The 21307-nt window shown below is 39.2% G+C and overlaps 1 protein-coding gene across 7 annotated transcripts in view; it reads left to right on the top strand.

Annotated features, from left to right (window-relative positions):
- Positions 1-21307, top strand: part of evi5b (ecotropic viral integration site 5b) — a 295151-nt gene that overhangs the window by 188523 nt on the left and 85321 nt on the right. For all 7 annotated transcript variants that reach the window (XM_043698800.2, XM_043698798.2, XM_043698802.2 and 4 more), the window contains one exon: positions 2736-2831. In XM_043698800.2, the coding sequence (XP_043554735.2) occupies positions 2736-2831 (96 nt within the window). The remainder of the gene's footprint in view (positions 1-2735; positions 2832-21307) is intronic.

The following is a 21307-nucleotide window of genomic DNA, read 5'->3' as shown; positions in this document are numbered from 1 at the left end:
AATTGTAAGGATAAAAGGTGTGGCAGAGAGTGAATGTGTGCTGAGAGAGCTGCTGGTTTAGTGAAAATTTAATCCACGACTTAGGTTACTTGGGCCAGGTGCAGGCAGGTGGGACTAGTTCAGTTTTGGATTATATTCAGCGTGGACTGGTTCAACTGAAGGGTCTGTTTCTGTGCTGAATTATACAATGACATTAACTGATTATGTAGCTATTTCCATTTGTATGAAAGAAAATTATTTTACAACACTTTAAACTGGTACAAAAACAATGTGCACTATGGAACTCTGTTTTAAGGCGTACCCTATTTTAAAATCTTTATCCAGATTTCAAGTAATGTACTGAAATAATTCAGGTATTTTGTCAAATGTTCTTTTTCACAAGCCTGCTTTAAATAGTCTTTGTAACTCCTTTATATTTCATTTGAGTGAAAATAAGGGTTTGTTTAATAATGAAGTATTACACAAGTTACTTATGAAAATGTAGAGCTGCTGTTATAGATGTAACTTTCTATACTGTTGCACCAACATCCCAAAATTCTTATTATGCATTTTGTTTCCAAATTAAGTTGATCTAAAAGGATTTGCACATCCCATTCAGCTTTTGGTTTTAATAAGTGTGCGACAGTTGTTCCATTAAAACCATACCTGAAGTCAATTCTAATTCCAAAGAGAACAAGTAAATGCCGCAATAAACTCTGAATTTCAATCACCGTGTATGTGAGCCTTCATATCTTGGTTAGTTCTCTTGGTTTCTTCAATTAGTAGTAACTTTGCGCATTAAAACCAATGTGTTCCGGTAAATCCAGCTGTAATTAAAATTAGCATCTAAACCTCCAATATATTTTCCCTTTCAAAGAGAATAATTTGTTTTGCAACTGTAAACATGTTAAATATGAAAGGGTATTAGCTGAATGTGATCTTTTTCTGCGACAGAAAAGCCTTAAAGTGATTACAACACTACAAACTCAAAAATTGCCGTTATTTCGATATGTGAGTTGAATCAGCTGCAAGCATCTCTGATTTCCTGATGTCTAAGTTCATTGCAAGTTACACACAGCCACTGTGTTGAGTAGTGCACTCATTTCATGAAAATTAGCATTTTTTTTGATGGACTAGTAGCAATTTTGCTACTTTCCTGTGTATTTTTGAGGAGAGCAGTGATGATCTCCGGCTGATTGCGTCAAGTGATTGAGGCACTAGTTCTCATTGAAAGCTTTAGAAATTGGATATTTTACAGTGGCCAGTATTGAAGTATAGTGAGGTCAAAGTTTTATGCCCTCTAAATGTACTTTATTATTGAGTTTGGGTATATTCACTAATTGGCCACAATAACACAATCCCTGATTTGGAACTATATTTGCATTGATTCACTGCCTTTAGGGAACAATGTTCCTAGTCTGAACCCAACAACATTTGGGTAGAATAAAGATGCTGTAATAGTAATGAGACTTCGAGAAGCAGATAGCATAACAACCGTGGTTGAACTACAACAGAAAATTGCTGACCTGGATATACAGGTACGTAAAGTAACGGTATGACATGGACGTCAGAGACCCCAGAAAGTGACTGACCACCACCTCGAGGGTAATTGAAGCAGTAGATGCCTTGCCAACTCCCATCCCATAAATGAGGAGAAAAGACTCAATAAATTGTTATTCTACTTATACAGATGAGCAGTACAGGATGGCATAGGAAGGTACTTGTAAGATATAAAGAGCATTCATGATGAACTTAGTGCGAATTGTAATATTTGTAAAATAGAAACATAAAAAGAAAGATTGCTGGAAAAACTTAGTAGGCCTGGCAGTACCTGTGGAGAGAAAGCAGAATTAACATTTCAGATCCAGTGCCCCTTCTTCAGAATGGGGTTGTTTTTGTTTTTGTTTCTGACTTTCTTCATCCGTATTGCTTTGGTTTTTATTGTTTGTAGAATAAAAGTTCTGTTCCTCGTAGATTATTGATTTGAATTGCTTTGATTTTTTTTGTTGTTGTTCCATGTACCAAGATACTCTTTGTGAGCTGTCTATTAATTTGCCTTAACCTATTCCATCAAACCACAATTGTAAAATGTCCCATAAGTGTAAATGCCTCAATTGAAGAGTCCTGGTGTTTAGCAAAGATTTATTGAAATTCTTCATAGTTTTCAGATAAGTTTTCTTGATTACAAACAAAACCCAGTATTCAGAAGGATGTCTAGCGTCCACAGTTGTTTTTTTTTCAGTTTTCTTTTTTTTCCTAAAATTACTTGCAGTGGGAAAATTTCAAAATCTTGGCTTTTTTGATGCTCACTGCACATTGTTCACACTCTGTATTTGAAAAATAAATGACAAACTTTCTGATCATTTAAAAACAGAAATTGCTGGAGAAACTCAGATGTAGCAGTATCTGTGGAAAGAAAGCAGAGTTAACATTTTGAGTCCAGTGACCCTTCTGAAGAAACATTAAACTCATATTTCTCTCTACAGATGCTGATAGACCCTCTGAGATTTTGCAGCAATTTCAGTTTGTGCATAACATCTTCCGTTCCTTCTTTTATTCTCCCGATCATTTTCTTTTTGGAGATTCCAATTTCGTAAACTTTGGAATGCATGTTTAAACACAATATGTTATCCTTCTCAATAGATTGCTATTAAAATGATTATTGTTAAGTTGTTTAATCCAATAGAAAATCTGTCTTTATTTGAGTACAGATATATTATTTACCATCTTGTTGATTAGTTTTAATATCATTTTAGAATAAAGAAGATGTGATGGTGATGAGACTTCGAGAAGCAGATAGCATAGCAGCCGTGGTTGAACTACAACAGAAAATTGCTGACCTGGAGATACAGGTACTTAAAGTACAAATTAGCATTGATGAAATTCTTGTCAATTTCTTCTCTCTAAATGTATTGTTTAGGAGTACTCAGTTATATTTCTATATTTCCATTACTTGTCCAGTACCTTAACCAATTGTCTGAGGACAACAGTTTTGCTGCCGTTGACAGGTTGTTTGACTATTCCAGAGTAACAAAACTTGAGTTCAATCTTGTTTGCAGCTGATAGCTACAAGTAGAACCTTTCCTGGATCCTAATTCCTTCCCCAGCTTTGGAGTACTGAGCGTAAAATGAACACATTGCTGTCTAGACCGAGTTAGCACAGCAAAACATTTGGAATTGAAAATTTGTTGGCTTTTGTATTCCATATGACAATAGGTGGTTTTGCACACTGAATTATTGGACGTAGTTTTGACTACCTGTTTAGTTTTATGTTTTCAGTGTTCAAACCTTTGTTAAACACCCAGAACCCTGATCAGGTATTCAATAGAGAATGTGAAACGAGAAGGGCATTTCTCACCGAGCAGGAGACAAAGGAAGAGAGGGCAGGAGAAAGATTATAAAGTGAAGTCAGCACAAGTCAGGAACAAATTTTGGGTAAATGTTTAATCGACTTAAATTTATATTGGATTAAGTGATTTAATAAATTGATTAAATACACAAATATTTAATTAACAAGTAATTAGTGCAATGCTAGCTAATGATGACAGTTCAAATTGTCTGCCTTAGCCACAGTATGTGGAGTTTATGGAGAACATGGTAATCTTGGACCACTATATATGTGGTGTGTCTGTACCTTGCAAAACATCTCCAAATTGTTGAGTTGTAGACATTGTACACATAAGGATGTGGAAAATTATCAGCATAGCTTGATTGAGGAGGCAACCACACATACTTGGCGAAATCAAGTACAGGTCTGGTTAGTGGTCAAGGATAAGAATGTAATACCAAGACTTAAGGGCAGTACTATATAATCCACAGTCTTTGTCCTTATTAAACAGGAACAGTTTACAGCCTATGTGGGTGAGGAAACTTTCACAGCACCATGCTACAGGGGGCCATTCAAAATGGAGGCAAAATATAATTTTCATGGACGTCATAAAGAGAGAGAGAGACTGCTTATCATCCAAGGTCTAAAAGCGGTGATGCTTGCCCAGTTTGAGTCAAAAGGACACTTTAGGGCTGGCAAAGCGCTTGTAGCGGAAATCAGTTGACTGGACAACTCGTTCAACAGCATGGGTTCAATTCCCACATCAGCTGAGGTTACCATGAAAGACTCTTCTTCGCAACCTCTGGTTAAACCACCATCAGTAGTCTCCCTCATGACAGAGGATGTCTGTGGTCCAGTAAGACTATGACCACTTTACATTAGTCATAGCTAATGTATCCTCACAAGTGGCATCTTATCAAAGCCTTTTCAAAAATATCTAGTCATTATCCCAATCTTGTTTGTACAAATTGGCTGATTCGTTTCCCAAAGTTTAAGTATATTAAATGTCTGAGCAGTGCTTTGGAAGTTCTTGAGATTGGACAAATTTCTGTATTCACTTTAGATTGAGAATGAAAAAAAATTGTTATATTGATTCATCATTTTAGGATTTTTTCATGCTGCAGAAATGTTCATGTTAAACATCTGCAAGTAAATTGAATAAAATTAAAGGCATTTTGCTTAAAAGATCAATGTCTGTTGAAGTAAGGTTGAAAAAATATAGGGATATGTTTCAGTTTGGGTCAGAGATGGAATGAGAATTTTGTAAAATAAGAGAATGGTGTGGGAGCATATTTCATGACAGAAGAATCAGACTTGAATCTGAATGGAGTTGACTTGAAAAACACAATTACTTCTTTCTGGATTTCCTTGCATTACTGTGAAACTAAGAAGCTCAGTCTTTTTCTTTGTATAGTTATATATAATAACTTCACCACCCAAAATTCCTAATTTTATAATAAGTATTACATTACTGTACTTGAACAGCGAAACTTTGGCTGTTCATTTCGAGAACATTGGTATGTAAATTGTCCAGTGGTACCTTTTATTGTGGAGTCTAAACAATGATGGATGGTGATAATTCAATACAATACAGTCGCAGATCTTTCTTGGAGCTCTTACTAACTATCAACAGATCCACTGTTGAAAGCTATGCGCATGCAATGCAGCCTATGTTAATTTATCAAATATCTGGTTAAGCTGTATAGATATACAAAATGTAAGAAGTTTTGTGGAAAGAAAGAGATCTTTGCTATATACGGACAATCTGCTTTAAAAGGTGAAACCATTGCCTGGACAGTTCAAATTCTGTTCCTAATTTGTGCAAGATACAAAACTTAACTATGCAGGATAGGATTGTTCCCTTATATGTGGAGGATAAATCAGACAATGAAATGTTGCTGATTTATATTGATAACTTGAAACTAAGATGAGAAGCATCTTCATTCTTTTTTGATGGAAGTAGGGGCAAAATTGGTAAAGTCTATGTGTGAAAAGGTAACAGGAAGTGCACAGGAAATGGCACTGGTGCACGCCCATATTGTTTTCTAATTAAAACTATGACCAAGTGATCAGATGCAAAAATAATACTAGCCCAACACTGTCCATTTTTAATCTGATTTATGCACTGACGTTGATTTGTTCCGAGGTGTAACTTTAAAATGTTGAGAATTTTGATAAGCAGTATGTCAAATACAGGTCCACCCACATTAGTACTTGAATGAGCTTAACTACAGAAATGATAGATTTAAATCAGTGTTGCTTTTCTTACTTCTCAGGTCATGGGTAGGTCATAAGAATGATTGACTCATATCTATATTCTGAAACCACAAAAAAAACTCTAATTCTTGTGTAAAGCTGTTAAAATGCAAGGATATAGTACGTGGATTGGTGCTCCAATTAAAAGAATCTGGTGACAACTGAATCTTGAGATTCAATAAGCTAACAACATTTTTGAAAGCAAAGTTTTAATTATTTCAGTATTTTCTAACATTGTAAATGAATCAGTGTTACATCTTTCATAATGTTCTCTTAAAAGTTGGTTGCTTCAGAAATCACAACATTATACAGAACTTTTCACATATATATTGACCAGCTAGTAAATAAACATTGGACACTTTTTGTACAAAGATTTTAGAATCACTCTAAATAACTTCCATTGATTCCCATCTAGCAATCCATTCTATTATTGGCTATGATTACACATCCTCTGATCTTGTTCGTTAGTTTATTTTAACAAATCTTAGCAAAGATCTTTTGAAAATCCAGATAAATTACATCTTCTACATGATTATTATCTACATTCTGTTAGCTTCTCAAAATATTAAATAGAGTTGGTAAAGCAAGATTCTTCCTTGTGAAATCTTTATTGATTATTTATTCGCATCTTTCTCAAATCTGGATGTTCTTCGATTATCTCCTTTCAGAAAGATTCCATTACTTTTCCTACCAGTGATATTAAGCTGACTTTTATAATTTCCGAGACGTGTTTTGTTTCCCTTAAATATAAGAATTACTTTAGTCATACCCCATTCCTTTGGCACTATACGTTTATCAAGCAGGTTGTTAACTAAGAGTAATAATGTCTCTGTTATGTATTCCCTGAATCTGTTAAAGCACTGATATGTTTATGTTGTCCATTTGGATTATGAAGTTTATCCTGAGTTTGTTTAGTTTATTCAGTGCATCCCTTTTTATAGTAACTGCACTTAATCTCATTACTCATTTCATCATTCATTGTCATACCTACCCATCCTAGTTCTCTAATATATACAGAAGGAAAATAATTTTTAGTTTTTCTGACATTTCTGTTGTTACTTGTATTATATTTCTATCCTGTGTTGATTATCTTCCCATCAGATCCTGCATTATTGACATGTTTGTAAAATATTTCACTACTTTGTTCCTTGATCATTTTATTTTTGTAGTTCCCACCTGACTTATCCACCCGTCTTTTCACATTTACGCTGTGTTACAACATAGAGACAAACAGCCAAATCAAATCAACTTCGCTATCTGTGTATTTGCAACACAGTAAAATTAAAACCTTCAAGGACCCTCAAAATTGACCGCAGTGGTTCCTAGCCAGATTTTTTGAATAACCAACACCAGCAACGTGTTTATAGTGTAAAAGAAATTAAATAATTTATTAATATAGTAGCTTTAGCAGAGCAAATTTAAACCACAAAGTAATCTAATTAATGTCTAAGGTATAAACTCAATCCTGTTAATTCTAGCCCCCATACTCGTAGACCAATAAGTTTAAGGGATAAATCAAAAGAATAAAAAATGGCCTAACTGGCCAGTTCACTTGAGCAGCATTCACAATCTATAATATTTCTAATTCCTGGGGTTATATCTTGCTTGGCTTCTGATGGCGTGAACACATGCAGATAGCTTCCTGTAGGCTCCAAGGAACATTTGTTTAATTCTTATAACAGTGATTCTCTTCTCTGAACTTTCAATAAGTTGACGATGAGAGAGTAGTGAGAGGGCAATCAAACTTCGCTTTTGCGGGCACAATCCCTCTTTCTTAATTACTGTTCAAAAGCTAGTGCAAACTCTGGCTTCTTCTTGATAGACTGGCCGTCTCCCACAAAGTCCCAGTTAACATTCAACATCTGCTATTTGCTTGAGCAGCCAAACTCTGGAATCAAAGATCTTTTGAGCACTTTATAACAAGAAACAATCTGCAATTAACTTCCAGGCTGAACCTTGTGAGCAAATATCAATTTGCTTGTTTTTTTTAAATCAAGCTGCTGTTCACTGTACAACAATCGCCTTCAACACTCAGTTCACTGTTCCAAATCAAAAATAATTAAAAGAACAAAATAATGAAAGATCAGTGAGGGTTCTAACAACTGTATGTGTATTAACTATATCTTAACCCTCAGTTTTTCTCTGACTTGCTTCCTCATAAATGGAGTTCCATTAGCGTTTTCTTCCTTTTCAACTGAATATATTTTTCCTGCGCTGTGTTAAACATCACTTCTGTATCCTTTACTGATCGTTGCCTATTTATTTTCCCAAGTTCTACTCCTAGTCCCTTAAAGTGAATTTTTACCCAATCTAGTAACCTGTTTTGTTTTTAATATGATAGGGAAATAGATGAGTATTATATTCTGATTAGATGCAAAGATACAGTAGTAGATAAGCAATGGCAAGTGCTTAAATAATTAATTCATAATTTGCAGCAAATATCCTTTTGAGGAGTAATAACCACATGAAAAGTGACCACCATTGCTAACTGGTCAGGCGGGTGTGGTGGCTGCAAGAAATTAATTGAGGAAATAGAGTAGGAATAAATTAGCCAAAGGCATAAAATCAGTTTGTAATAATGTCTGTAGCATTGTTAATAGGAAGAGATTAGCCAAAATAAATTCAAAAACCTCATACAGCGACAAAAAAAATGGAACGGCAAATAAGGAAATGATAAAAACTTTAAGTACTTTGTTTATTTTCTTGGAGAAGACACAAAAAATGTTCTGGATAAAGGGAACCAAAAACCTTTTGAGTATGAGGAACTTAAAGAAAATAGTATGAGCAACAAAATAGTACTGATGGGATTAGTGAGATCAAAACCAGCAAATTCTGTGAACTAATGGCTTCTGTCGCGGATTAAAAAGATAGCCGCAAAGATCATCAATGCTTAAGAACCAGGAGTAGGCAATCCAGTCCCTCAAGCCCTGCTCTGCCTTTTAATATGATCATGGCTGATCTCATCTTGGCCTCAACACCACTTTCCTGCCTGCTCCCCATAACCCACAACTCATTGCTCATTGCAAAGCTGTCTGTCTCCTCCTTAAACTTACCCAATGTCCCAGTATCTGCCACACTCTGCATTGTGAATTCCACAGAATCATGGCCCTCTGCGAGAAGTAACTTCTTGTTTTGATCTTGCAGAATTTCCTACATTTTGGAATAGTCCCCAGATTGCAAGCAAAAATTGTTCAAGCAAGACAGCAAACAAAGCCACACCATACAAGAAAGGGAATAGCAGGGAAGCCAGAAACTAGAGGCCAATTAACCTGACATCAGCAGTAGGGATATGCTAAAATCTTCTATCAGGGATGTAATGGGATCGCTTTTAAGATTGGAGAGTATGGACAGATAAATCATGACCTTATTGAATGGCAGAGTAAGCCTAAGGGGCTAAATGGCCTACACTTGCTCCTCCGTTTTTCTGCTTACCAGCATCAGATTCTGGCATCCAGCCAATTCTGTTCACTCTGCTTGTGATACCAGAAACTGGCTGAAGACATTGGCTGAAGCAAAAAGCTATGAGCACAGACAACTGTTTGGCAAGGATACCAAAGACTTGTGTTTCAGATGTAACCATGTGCCTTGCCAAGTTGTTCCAGTAGAACTGCAATGCTGGCCTGTAACTGATCACATGGATTTGGTTTCTGCAAAAATATGTTTTATTCATAACCTATTTAAAAGTACTTTTCAAACATTTCCAATTAGACATTATGGAAAATGCAATTAAATACAATTTTTATTAATTAATATTTTGCATTCTTAGCTGACCAAATTCAATTGCAATACATTTACTATATGGATTCAATGACAAGAATTCAATCTGATTTGTTCTCTCAGCTCCTTAGTGTGGTATATCCCGAAGCTTCACTGCTTAGTCAGTAGCACTGCCCTCCTGCACCTTTGAGTTGACTACCTTAATCTTTAGTGCATTCCTTAACACACAGTCCTGCACCCCAGAATATAGCTGTCTGCACCATGATCATGTTAAACACATTGCACAAGAAAACCACTAAATTTTAAACATGACAAAGAGCTTCTTGCACCTTCTAGTACAGTTGTGTACAATTGCCCAGGTGTATTGTGTTCACAAAAACAACATAAAAGCAACTCAGCTCATTACTGCTGCATGGATCTACTCTTAATCACCAGCAAAGTTTTGGAATCTGTTGTTGACTGCTAAAGTCGGCAATAACTTGTTCGCTGATGCTCAGTTTTGTTTCAGTGAGGCCCCTCCACTACTGGCCTCATTGCAGCTTTTGTCCAAACAGGGACGAAAATATTTTAAAGGTCAGGTTGAAGTGACTGTGCTTGACATCAAAACAGCAGTTGATGGCACCAAGGAACCCTGGTAACACTGAAGTCAGTGAGAATTAGGAAAGAACTCTTATTCATTCAAATTATGCCAGCACAACACAAGAACAGGAGTAGGCCAATCAGCCTTTTGAGCCTGTTCTACTACTCGGTGAATTCATGGCTAACCTACGGCCTAAGTACATATTCTTGTCTTTGGCCCACATCCTTTAATTGAAAGATGGTTGTTGTTGTGGAAGTCAATCATCCCAGTCCACATTCATCACTGGAGAGGTTCATCAGGGTAATGTCCTAGGCCTGACCACCTTCACCTGCTCTGTTAATGACTATCCTTTCAATATCAGGCCAGAAGTAGGGATGTTCACTAACTGCATAACGTTCAGCACCATTTCCAACCCCTCAGATACTGACGCAGTCCATGTCCATGTGCAGCAAGATCTGAACAGGGCAGCATACTGACATGGATGAAGAACGGCCAGGCAGACGGGCAACAAAGAGTGGCTAAACAGAGTAAATAGGGTGAAGCTGTTTTGTTTGGAAAAGAAACAAGTTTGAGAGGGCATAGATTTAGTGACATGCAAACAAAGCAAGGTTAATGTGAGAAAATCTTCTTTCCACGCAGTGAGTTTTTAGGGTATTGTATGCCTGGAAATGAGGCAGATTCAATTAAAGCATTCAAGAGGTGCATTCGATGGTTTTTGGATAGGAATGGTGTGTAGGGAAGCGGAGAAAAGGTAGCAAATTGGTACAAGATAATAGAGCCAGTTAAGGCACGATAGGCCAAATGGTCTCTTTTTGTACTGTAATAATTATGGGATTTTGAGAGAGGGGGAATGAACCTGTCTCTTTCAGAGCAGCAGCCAGTGACCAGTGCAGTATCAGAGATCAGTGATTGGACCTCAGTAATTCAGATGAGGAGCAAAATATAATATATTCAAGTTTGCAGATGGCGTGAAGCTGGCTGGGAGGATGAACTATGAGGAGGACGCAGAGGTGTGATTTGTGCTTTATTGTGATTTGGACAAGTTGAGTGGGCAAATGCATGGCAGATTAAGTATAATGAGGATAAATGTGAAGCAATCCCCTTTTGGTAGCAAAACTGAAAGGCAGATTATGTGATAGATTGGAAAGAGGGAAATATAACGAAACTTAGGTGTGCTTGTAGACCAGTTCCTGAAGTAAGCATGCAGGTGCATCAGGCACTGAGAAAGGCGAATACTGCATTGGCCTTCGTAACAATAGGATTCGAGTACTGAAGTGGGGATATCTTGCTGCAATTGTACAAGTCCTTAGTGAGACCACGCCTGGAATATTGTGTGTGGTTTTGGTCTTCTGAGGACGAATGTTGTGGTCATGAAGGATTATTTACTAGTCTGGTTCTTCGGATGATTCCTTAGCAATGACGTGAGATTGGATTGGTTAGAACTATATTCGCTGGTGTTTAGAAGAATGAAGTGGATCTCATCCAAACCTGTAAAATCCTAACCGGTCTAGATAGAGTGAATGCAGGAAGGACGTTCCTGATGACCAGGGGTCACAGAGTAAGGATATGGGGCGTGCCACTTAAGATAGAAATGGAGAGAAATTTCTTCTGTGGTGAGCTTGTAGAATTTGTTGCCACAATGCAGTTGAGGCCAGAATATTAGATGTTTTCAAGAAGGAGTTAATTATTCTTAGAGCTAGAGGTGTCAAAAGATTATGGGGAGAAAGCAGAAACAGGATATTGAATTGTCCAAATGGTCTACACCTCCAATTTTCTATGTTTCTGTTTTTCTACAAATAAAGGTCAAAATGTGTAATATTTGTACGACAAAAATACCAGACAATTACTATTTCCAACAAGAATGAATTTAACTGTCTCCAAATGGCATTCAATGGTATTACCATCACTGAATTTCTCACAATTCATGGATTATAATTGAAAAAAGACTGAACTGGACCAGCCATATGTTACAGTTATACGAGTAGGTCAAAGACTGGGAATTCTGAGGCGAGTGAACTGCCTCCTGACTCGCGGTGCACCATATATAAAACATGGCAGCAATGTAATGGTATATGTTCCACTTGTCTGATGAATGCAGCTTAAAAAACATTTAATAGTGCTACCACCTCTGAAATACTCATTATCAACATTCTTTGGGTTACCATTGATCGGAAACTCAACTGAACCCACCACGTAAACACAGTGGCTCCAAGAGTAAGCCAGATGTGAGGGATCTGTACTGAGTAACTCACCTCCTGACTCCCAAAGCCTTTATAGTCTACAAGGTACATGTCAGGAGTGTAATGGAATACGCCCCACTTGCTTGGATGAGTGCAGCTCCAGCAACACTGAAGAAGCTTGACACCACTCAGTACACAGTGCACATGTCCACAAATATCTACTCCCTCCACTACCGATGCTCGGTAGCAGTAGTTTGTACTATCTACAAGAGGCGCTACAGAAATTCACCAAAGATCCTCAGACAGCACTCTCCAAACACATGACAACATCAATCTAGAAGGACAAGGGCAGCCGGTATATGGGAACATTACCATCACCTGCAATTTCCCCTCCAAGTCACTCGCCATTCTGACTTGGGAATATATAGCCATTCCTTCACTGTCACTGAATCAAAATTCTGGAATTCCTTCCCGAGTGATATTGTGGGTCAATCCTGAACAGATGCACTGCAGTGACTCAAGAAAGCAGCTCACCACCACCACCACCTCAGTGGCAACTATGGACATGGGAAGCCAACATCCCCCACATTCTATGAATGAATAAGAAAAACTTCAAGATACTGATATTATCTGGGACAAATCAGCCTATTAATTGGCTATCTATCTACCATCTTGAACACACTCTCTCACACACGCTATTGCACAGTGACAATATTGTGTACCATCTACAAGATGCATTGCAGCAATTCACCAAACCCCTTCAACAACCGTTTCCAAATCAGTGCCCTCCACCACCTGAAAGGACAGAGCAGCAGATGGGAAGACCATCACCTGCAAGTGCTGCTTAAAACCAAACACCAACCTGTTTGGGACTATAATGCTGTCCTTTCACTGACGTGTGTCAAAATTCCGGAACACCTTTTCTAACCGCACTGTGGATGTCCCTGCACAACGTTTTTCTGCAGTGGTTTAGAAGGCAGCTCACTGCCACCTTCTTGAGGACACTTGATGATGAGTGATAAGTGCTGGATTAGCCAGCCAGCAGTGCCCCGACAGAATGAAAATATCTTGAGACTTAGCCTTTGCCAGTTGTAATGTGCAGAAATTCTTAATTCAGGGCGACGGTGAAACCAAGAGTGTCAACAGATGAAGGAGTCACTATTGTCTATTTGTTGGTTGTATTTGAGGGATGAAAAGAGGATATGATTTTTCTTTGACACAAGGAAGAAATGGTCAATATTTTGTGACTCAAGCTGTGATAGAAGGTATGAAATCAGAAGGGAATTACTGAATGGAATTATGAAGAAGGTATAAAAGTGTGACAGAAGTGAGAAAATAGCACTGGGGAACTCCCCAAGGTGGTGAAAAAAGTGTCATAGGATGACCCACTAACTACTATGCAAATCGCAATATGCGAGAGGTAACTGGATTATTTTATATAAAAATTTTTTTTACATATTAAACGAAAAAGGGATGAGTTTGCATTTCCATTTTCACTTGAATTTGTAAAAGTGAAATCATTTGATCAGTATCATCAAATTGAAACTTCCATAGTTCATTTCCTTTTCATAGAATCCCTCCAATGTGAACATAGAACAATACAGTGCAGAGCAGGCTCTTCGGTCCTCGATGTTGAGCCGACCTGTGAACTAATCTAAGTCCATCCCCTGTACTATCCCATTATCATCCATATGCTTATCCAAGGACTGTTCAAATGCCCCTAATGTGGCTAAGTTGACTAATTACATTGGCTGGCAGGGCATTCCACCCCCTTACCACTCTGAGTAAAGAACCTGCCTCTGACATCTGTCTTAAATCTATCACCCCTCAATTTGCCGCTGTGCCCCCTCATACGAGCAAATGTCATCATCTTAGGAAGAAGACTCTCACTGTCCACCCTAACTAATCCTCTGATCATCTTGTAGTCTCTATTAAATCCCCTCTTAGCCTTCCTCATCCAATGAGAACAGACCCAAATCCCTCAGCCTTTCCTCATAAGACTTTCCCTCTAGACCATGCAACATCCTGGTAGATCTCCTCTGCACCTTTTTCAATGCTTCCACAACCTTCCTGTAATGGGGTGACCAGAACTGCACACAGTACTCCAAGTGAGGCTGCACTGAGCGTTTTGTATAGTTGAAGCATGACATTACGGCTCCGGAACTCAATCCCTCTACCAATAAAACCAAACACACTGTATGCCTTCTTAACAGCCCTATCAACCTGGGTGGCAACTTTAAGTGATCTGTGTTCATGGACACCAAGATTCCTCTGCACATCCACACGACCAAGAATCTTTCCATTGTCCCAGTATTCTGCCTTCATGTTATTGTTTCCAAAGGTGAATCACCTCGCATTTGTCTGCATTGAACTCCATTTTCCACCTTTCAGTCCAACTCTGCAGTTATCCAAGTCTCCCTGCAACCTGTAATATTCTTCCACACTGTCCACCACTCCACCGACTTTAGTGTATCATCTGCAAACTTACTAACCCATCCACCTATATCTGCATCCAAGTTGTTTATAAAAATGACAAACAGCAATGGATCCAAAACAAATCCTTGTGGCGTACCACTAGTAACTGGACTCCAGGCTAAATATTTTCCATCAACCACGACTCGTTACCTACTTATTGAAAGCCAGTTTCTAATCCAAACTGCTAAATCACCTTCAATCCCGTGTCTCCGCATTTTCTCAAATGTGGAACCTCATCAAAGGCTTTACTGAAGTCCATGTGCAACATAGTAACTGTCCTACCCTCATCCACATGCTTGGTCACCTTCTCAAAAAAACTCAGAGATTTGTGAGACACGACCTGCCCTTCACAATTCCATGTTGACTATTTCCAATCAAAGTGTTGCTTGCTAGATGATCATAAATCATATCTGTTATAATCCTTTCCAAAACTTTTCTTACAACAGACATAAGGCTCACTGGTCTATAATTACTTGGATCATCTCTACTGCCCTTCTTGAACAAGGGCACAACATTTGCAACCCTCCAGTCCTCTGCTACTAAACCTGAAGACAATGACGACTCAAAGATCAAAACCAAAGGCTCCAACATCATCTCCCTAGCTTTTCAGAGAATTCTCAGAAAAATCCCATCCGGCCCACCTAATTTCACACCACTTAGAATTGATAACATCTCCTCCTTACTAACCTCAATCCTTTCAAGTCTAATAGCCCGTATTTCAGTCTTCTCCTCTACAATATTCTCCTTTTCCTGAGTGAAAACAGATGAGAGATATTCGATTAGCACCTCACCGATCTCCACAGGGTCCACACACAACCTCCCACTTCTGTCTTTGACAGGTCCTATTCCAACCCAATCATCCTTTTATTCCTCACGTATCTATAGAAAGCTTTAGGGTTCTCCTTTATTCTACGTGCTAAAGATTGTTTATGTCCTCTCTTTGCTCTTCTTAACTCTGACTTTAAATCCTTCCTAGCTACTCTGTAACTCTCTAATGCCTCATCTGAACCATCTCACTTTAATGTCACATAAACCTCCGTATTCTACTTAAAAAGAGATACAATTTCTGTAGTAAACAACGGTTCCCTTACATTGTCACTTCCTGCCTACCTGACAGGGACACACCTATCAAGGACACACAATATCTGTTCCTTAAACCAGCTCCACATTTTGATTGTCCCCATCCCTGCATTTTCCTACCCCATTCTATGCATCCTCAGTCTTGCCTAATCCCATTATAATTGCTGTTTCCCCCCATCTATAACTCTTGCCCTGTGGCATGTACCTATCCCTTTCCATTGCTTCACTAAACATAACTGAATTATGGTCACTCTCTCCAAAGTGCTCACCTATCGCTAAATCATTACCAGTGTGGCCTCGCCTCTTGTCGGCCCTTCGACATACTCTGTCAGGAAACCCTCCTGCACATTTTTGACAAAAGCTGATCCATCCGCTGTCCTAGAGTTATAGCATTTCCAGTCAATGTTGGGGAAGTTAAAGTCCCCCATAATGACCACCATGTTCCTTTCACTTCTGCCCAGAATCGATTTGCTAATCCTCTTCTCTACATGCCTGGAACTTTGCGGAGGCCCATTTTAAAAAAATACTCCCAGCAGTGTGACCTCTCCTCATGATTGTAACCTCAGCCCATAACACCTCTGCAGATAAGTCCTCGTCAAAAGTTCTTTCAACCACCGTTATACCATCCTTGACCATCAAAGCCACACCTCCCCTATTTTACCGCCTTCCCTGCTCTTAATGAAAGATCTAAATCCTAGAACTGCAATATCCATTACTGACCCTGCTCTATCCATGCCTCCAAAATGGCCACAACATCGAAGTTCCAAATACCTATCCATGCTGCAAGCTCAACTACCTTATTCCACATACTCCTGGCATTGAAGTAGACAAACTTCAAACCAGCTTGCTGTCTGCCAGCACATTGCTGTGACCATGAAATCCTGTCCACGTCCTTCCTACACTCATCCTCCTGTGTACTGGAACTACAACACAAGAGGCAATTCAGCCCATCGAGTCCACACCAACCTTCCAACAAGCATTTCACTCAGACCCAGCCCCCACTCTATCCCAGTAGGCTTGTATTTCCCATGGCCAATCCACTTAGCTTGCACATCCCTGGTCATTACGGGGAATGTAACATGGCCTGCCTATCTAATCTGCACAGTTTTGGACTGCGGGAGAAAAACGAAACAGTCAGTAGAAACCCACGCAGACACATGGGGAGTGTGCAAACTCCACACTGACAGTCGACCAAGGCTAAAATCAAACTTAGGTCCCTGGCACTGAGGCACATCCCATAACCATGACAAATCTTTTATCTCCAAATCTTGCAGAATTTTCTAAACATTAACAATAATTTATATTGAGCCGAAAAATGTGTTGCCGGAAAAGCGCAGCAGGTCAGGCAGCATCCAAGGAGCAGGAGAATCGACGTTTCGGGCATAAGTTCTTCTTCAGGAAGGGCTTATGCCCGATATGTCGATTCTCCTGCTCCTTGGATGCTGCCTGACCTGCTGCACTTTTCCGGCAACACATTTTTCAGCTCTGATCTCCAACATCTGCAGTCCTCACTTTCTCCAATAATTTATATTGTAGAGGTATAATTTAGTAAAACATTTCAAAGCACTTCATTGTACCATTATCAGGTAAAATTTGACAGCAAGCCACAGGAGGAGATATTAATACAGGTGACCAAAAGCTTGGTCACATAGGTAGGTTTGAGAACAAAGAAACATTACAGCCCAGGAACTGACCCTTCGGCCCTCCAAGCCTGAGCCGATCCTGTAATGTATTTCCCATGGCCAATCCACTGAGCTTGCACATCCCTGGACATTACGGTAATGTCTAAACCTGTCGGTCAATTCCTAAGCATCTGTATCCCTTTACCGCCCCACCTACTCATGCATTTATTCAGAAGCATCTTAAATGAATCTACCGTGCCTGCCTCTACCACCTCTGCTGGCAACACGTTCCAAATGCCCACCACCCTCTGTGTGAAGTATTTGCCGCGTGTATCCCCCTTAAACTTTCCACCTCTGACCTTGAAAGTGTGACCTCTCGTAATTGAATCCTTCACCCTGGGACAAAGCTTGTCTCTATCCACCCTGTCTATACCTTTCATGTTTTTATAAACCTCAATCAGGTCCCCCCTCCATCTCCTTTTTTCTAATGAAAATAAACCTAACCTACTCAACCTTTCTTCATAGCTAGCATCTTCCATACCAGGCAACATCCTCATAAATCTTCTCTGCACCTTCTCCAAAGCGTCCACATCCTTTTTGGTAATGTAGTGACCAGAACTGTACACAGTATTCTAAATGCAGCCGAACCAATGTCTTGTACAATTTTAACATGACTTGCCAGCTCTTATACTCAATACCCCGTCCAATGAAGGCAAACATACTATATGCCTTCTTGACCACTCTATCCACCTGTGCAGCAACCTTCAGGGTACAATGGACCTGCACTCCCAGATCTCTCTGCCCATCAATTTTTCCCAAGGCTCTTCCGTTCATTATATAATTCGCTCTCAAATTAGTCTTGCCTAAATGCATCACCTCTTATTTGTCTGCATTGAAATCCATCTGCCACTTTTTCACCCAACTCTCCAGTCTATCTATATCCTCCTGTATTCTCTGACAGTCCCTTATGCTTTCTGCTACTCCACCAATCTTTGTGTCATCTGCAAACTTGCTGATCATACCAACAGTGCCCTCTTCCAGATCATTTATGTGTATTACAAACAACAGTGGCCCCAACACTAACCCCTGTGGAACACCACTGGTCACCTTTCTCCACTTTGAGAAACTCCCTTCAACTACTACTCTCTGTCTCCTGCTGCTCAACCAGTTCTTCATCCACCTAGCTGGAACACCCTGCACACCATATGACTTCACTTTCTCCATTAGTCTACCATGGGGAACCTTATCAAACACCTTACTAAAGTCCATGTATATGACAACAGCCCTTCCTTCATCTATCAACTTGGTCACTTCTTTGAAGAACTCTATTAAGTTGGTACGGCACAATCTCCCCCGCACAAAACCATGTTGCCTATCACTGATAAGCCCATTCTTTTCTAAAATATAAATAGATCCTATCCCTCAATACCTTCTCCAGCAACTTTCCCACCATGGACGTCAGGCTCACTGGTCTGTAGTTACCTGGAATATCCCTACTACCCTTCTTGTACAGGGGGACAACATGAGCAACCCTCCAGTCCTCCAGCACCTCAACTGTGTTTAAGGATGCCACAAAGATATCTGTCAGGGCCCCAGCTATTTCCCCTCTCACCTCCCTCAGCAACCTGGGATAGATCCCGTCCGGTCCTGGGGATTTGTCCACCTTAATAACCTTTAGCCTACCCAACACATCTTCCCTACTTATGTTAACATGATCCAGATTAATCAAACTTCTATATCTAATCTCATCATGTTCCTCTCCTCAGTGAACACTGATGCAAAGTAATCATTCAGAATCTCACCCATTCTCTCAGGTTCGACACACAGCCTTCCTTCGTTATCCTTTAGTGGACCAATTTTTTCTCTAGTTACCCGCTTGCGTCTTATATAAGAACAAAATGCTTTGGGATTCTCCTTAATTCTGCTCACTAAAGCTATTTCATTACCCCTTTTAGCCTGCTTGATTCCTCATTTAAGACTTGTCCTACTCTTCCGATATTCTTCCAGGGCCCGTTCTGTTCTTAGCTGCCGACACCTTATATATGCTTTCCCTTTCCTCTTGGCTCGTCGTACAATTTCTCCTGTCATCCACGGTTCACGAACCTTGCCCTCCCTATCTTTTACCATCAACGGGACACGCCTATCTTGTACTACTGTTAACCTATCTTTGAAAGCGTCCCACATCTCAAATGTGGAATTCCCTTCAAATAGTTGTGTCCAATCCACATTTCAGAGCTCCTGCCTAATTTTGATATAATTGGTCTTGGCCCAGTTTAGCACTCTTCCCTTAGGACCACTCTCCTCTTTATCTACGAGTATTCTAAAACTTACAGAATTGTAAGTTTTTTAAAGGAGAAGTGCAGAGAAGTACCTTAAAGGAGCAAAGAAGAATAGAAAATAAGAGTGGGTTAGGGAGAGAATTGCGGAGCTTATATTCCTGGCCACTAAATGCCATTTGTGGCAAGATTAACATTGAGGGTTGCAAGAGGCCAAAATGTAAAGAGTACAAAGCTCAGTTACAGGGCTCAAGGTTAGAAGTAATGGAAGGGTGAGACTTTGGAGGATTTTAAAAGCGAGAGTGATGATTTTAAAATCAAGATCTTGCTTGACCAGGAGCCATTTTCTTGGCCTTTGTGCGCAGGAGCGATGATTGAGTCCAACCAAATTTAAGTTAGAACGTGCGCATGAGAGTTGTGGAAGACATCAAGTTTATGGTGGGTGGAAGGTGAAAGGCTACCAGGAGTGTTAACATAGTCAACTTTTGAGATAAGACAAACGGAGTGCTCTTTCAACAGCAGATAAGCTGACACAGGTGGGTTTAAAAGTGCAGAGATGGCACTACATCAGTTACCAGAAAGAATGTGATATAGGCAATGGTTAGGGAATGGAGTTTGTGTTGGGTACTGAAGACCACGGCTTCTATTTCCCAACATGTAGTTGCAATAAATGTCTGCCCCTTGAGAATTGTGGGTGAGGAGAGCCAGATGTTGTCAATGTAAAACTGTTAAATGAGATGTGCATTGCATATTCTAGACTTCCATCAAGCTTGGGAATTAATACAATCTTTTTTTAAATCATCTTTAAATTTATGTTTCAATCTTTTTCAAAACACAAGTTCAAGAAATACTGATCACCTAACGTACTCACATCAGAGAGGATCTGTTATCAGAATATATGCCAACAGAAAAATGAAAAAACGTTTTTTGCAAATTCTAGGATAATGTGGCTTTTGAACTGCCTCGGTTGTTTGTTTGAATAACAACAGTGTCATTCCAGACAAGAATACAAATAGCTACTTTTAAAATTGATGTAGTATTGGAACACATGCTCCAACATTGAGAAAAAGATATATTTGCTATCTAGATGTAGCTCTCGACACAGCAGCTGTTAGATTGCCAAGCTCTGGAAAACATTAGTAGCTTATATCATTATTTTTTTAAAAACGGTACTTTTGGCTTCACACGTTTTTTAGTGTCATCAGTATTGATCTAGTTAAATGTTTGGTTACATCCTGCTGATGGTTGAAGTGTCAGCTCAAATTATAATGCAAACCCATGGGCAATCCACAAGTATAATGTAAAAATAAATTTAATGCACGTTTCCTGCCAGTTGCGTTCACTTCCGTCACATTTTATTCTTTAATATAACAAAGATGTTCATTTGTCACACAGCAATCTGATCATACAATTTCTTTATGGTTGACACCAAGACTGACCATTCACAGAACTTGCCAGAACTCATCATTATTTGCTTACGGCTTCTTGTAGCTAATTACTGAAAATGAAAACTGAAAACAAATGTTTGAGTAAAAGTAACTTATGAATTTCTGACTTAAGACATGTAGCACAAAATAAAGCTATCTCTTCAACTTTCTTAATTTGACTTTTGATAGTCATAATGAGCCATGATGCAAAGTAACTGATTCCCCAACTATGGTGAGCAAGTAGAGTAATAGCACAGCTAAAAGCTAAAGTAGCAAGTGCAGAAGAACTTGGCAAAAACTTGGAGAGGACTATATTGTAATTTACCTTAGATAGTTCCATCAGATGTATTTTGGAGCTCATTTCAGGCAGAACTTGAACTTCTTGGA

Source organism: Chiloscyllium plagiosum, unplaced genomic scaffold (genome assembly GCF_037043375.1).
Source record: "Chiloscyllium plagiosum isolate Xiang-an unplaced genomic scaffold, Cpla_swu_hap1 HiC_scaffold_9, whole genome shotgun sequence".
NCBI classification, from domain to species: Eukaryota; Metazoa; Chordata; class Chondrichthyes; order Orectolobiformes; family Hemiscylliidae; genus Chiloscyllium; species Chiloscyllium plagiosum.
This window is presented reverse-complemented; position numbering and strand designations above follow the sequence as displayed.